The following is a 1,936-nucleotide window of genomic DNA, read 5'->3' as shown; positions in this document are numbered from 1 at the left end:
ACGAGATCCAGATTTTATCTCGTGGGACGATGACGAAGGTGACGAAGAAGGAGAAGGGGATGAAGAAGGAGGAGAAAAAGGCAATTCTCGTGGCAGTGATGAGGATTATGTGCCGGCAGCGAAGAAGACAAGGCAAGAGGAGTTAAGGGAGGAGCAGGAAGGGACTGTTTCCCCCTTAAGTCCTTTTGTTGCCGGAGCTCATGCTGCAGCAGCGCCGGAAGCAGCAGCAGCCCAGCCAACGGCGGCAGCACCACCACGAACAGCAGAAGCGGTGCCAGCAGCTGCTGCACCAAAAGCAACTGCACCACCAACAGCAGCAGCACCACCAACAACAACAGGAGCGGCACCAACAGCAGCAGCGCCACCACCACCAACAGCAGAAGCATCTCCAACAGCAAGAGAAGAAGAAGAAGATACGGCGGAGATACTGCGACAGCACATATTGCAGTACGTTGATGATGCTTTAGCGCAAGATTATTGGGATGTAGGAATATATGAAGAGTTCGACTGCGCTAGATGGGTGGAATTACTAACAGACGAACAGAGTCCCGGAGAACAAGGAGAGGAAGATACGCTTCCTTCAGATTCTGGGGATGAGGGTCCTTCTACTGGCCTTAGTGCTGCACAACGTGAGAGGTTGCAGCATAAGAGGCAGCAAAGAAGAGAAGGCGATTTCTTAGCTAGTGTAGGAGCAGCATTTTCACTAGATCCTCGTTATCAACCTCTAGGAGCAGTCCTAGTAAATCCCATTGGCTGTCCGGTTGAAGAAGAACAACCACAACAGCACGAAGGAGAAGATGAAAAAAAAGGAGAAGGAAAGAAGGGAAAACCAAAAAGGAAACATACATCGAGACAACTGGTATACACCGTCCGTATACCCAATACTGACGCCTCATACGTCGTCGGCAGCAAAGAAATCACAAACGAAGATGTAAGGCTGTATGCTTCGTTTTATGATAAGTAGAAACCATAAAGAGTTGATGATGGATCTACAATTAGTTTTAATACTACAGGTAGAAATAGTAAAGAATGATGTATCAACTGATGNTTGATGATGGATCTACAATTAGTTTTAATACTACAGGTAGAAATAGTAAAGAATGATGTATCAACTGATGACTAGTGGCATTGTTGTAGGTGGAAAGGGGAAAAGAAATAACAGTGGATTGACGGTTAGTTTAATTTCTGTCAACAGAAAAGGAAAAAGAAGTGGTGCATATAAACAGACGTGAGAAAAGGAAGAGGCTATGGATCCGGTTAGAGCAGAAACAATAGACAAACGAGCAAACAAATGAACAAACAAATGCATAGACAAACAAGTAGACAAATAAACGAATCGAACAACAAGCAAGCAAGCAAACAAACAAACACGCACAAAAAACATGAACACGCACACACTGCACGCGCAAACAAACAAACAAGGAAGTAGACAAACACAATTACATAAACTAGCTTACGAAAAAAGTACAGGAACAAAGAAGCACCCTAAACCCTAAAACCCTCAACTCTAAACCCTAAACCCTAAACAAGACTAAAGCAATAAATAGGCAAATAGACAGTGCTTGTTGTCGTACGAGATGGATATGAGAGGTCTATGCAGCATATTTATGTGCCAACGCTGCAGGGCCACTGAAAACATTTAACCTGTTCGCTTTAATCTTGTTATTGTTTTGCTCCACTCCTTCATGTCCTGCTTGTTCTTCTCGGCCCCCCTGTTTTTCTTGTTCTTCCTGTTCATCTTGCTCTTCTCGTTCTTCTTAATGTTCTTCTTCATGTTCTTGTTATTTGTCTTGTTGTTCTTCTTGTTCTTGTTCTTATTTTCCTTGCGTTTTTCCTTCTTCCTCTCTATTTCACCAACCGTTGTCATTATATTATGGTTTGAAAACATAAAAGTTTGCGGTGTCTGTGCGACACGTTGGTTTGGTGCGGTTTGTCG

At 43.7% G+C, this 1,936-nt stretch overlaps 2 protein-coding genes across 2 annotated transcripts; one reads left to right on the top strand and one right to left on the bottom strand.

Annotated features, from left to right (window-relative positions):
* Positions 1-29: 29 nt before the first annotated feature.
* Positions 30-964, top strand: EMH_0094290 (uncharacterized protein; the record flags this gene model as incomplete). Its single annotated transcript, XM_038023151.1, has 2 exons — positions 30-38; positions 125-964. 2 exons carry the CDS (start codon positions 30-32, stop codon positions 962-964), a joined length of 849 nt encoding a protein of 282 aa, XP_037879005.1.
* A 675-nt stretch (positions 965-1,639) lies between these two features.
* On the bottom strand, positions 1,640-1,867 carry EMH_0094280 (uncharacterized protein; the record flags this gene model as incomplete). The annotated part of the gene is made up of 1 exon (XM_038023150.1): positions 1,640-1,867. The coding sequence occupies one exon, from the start codon at positions 1,865-1,867 to the stop codon at positions 1,640-1,642; it is 228 nt and encodes a 75-aa protein (XP_037879004.1).
* Positions 1,868-1,936: the final 69 nt, after the last annotated feature.

This window comes from Eimeria mitis, genomic scaffold, assembly GCF_000499745.2.
Source record: "Eimeria mitis Houghton genomic scaffold, Emh_scaff8231, whole genome shotgun sequence".
NCBI classification, from domain to species: Eukaryota; Apicomplexa; class Conoidasida; order Eucoccidiorida; family Eimeriidae; genus Eimeria; species Eimeria mitis.
The sequence above is the reverse complement of the archived record's forward strand: the minus strand, read 5'-3'. Positions and strand labels throughout refer to the sequence as shown.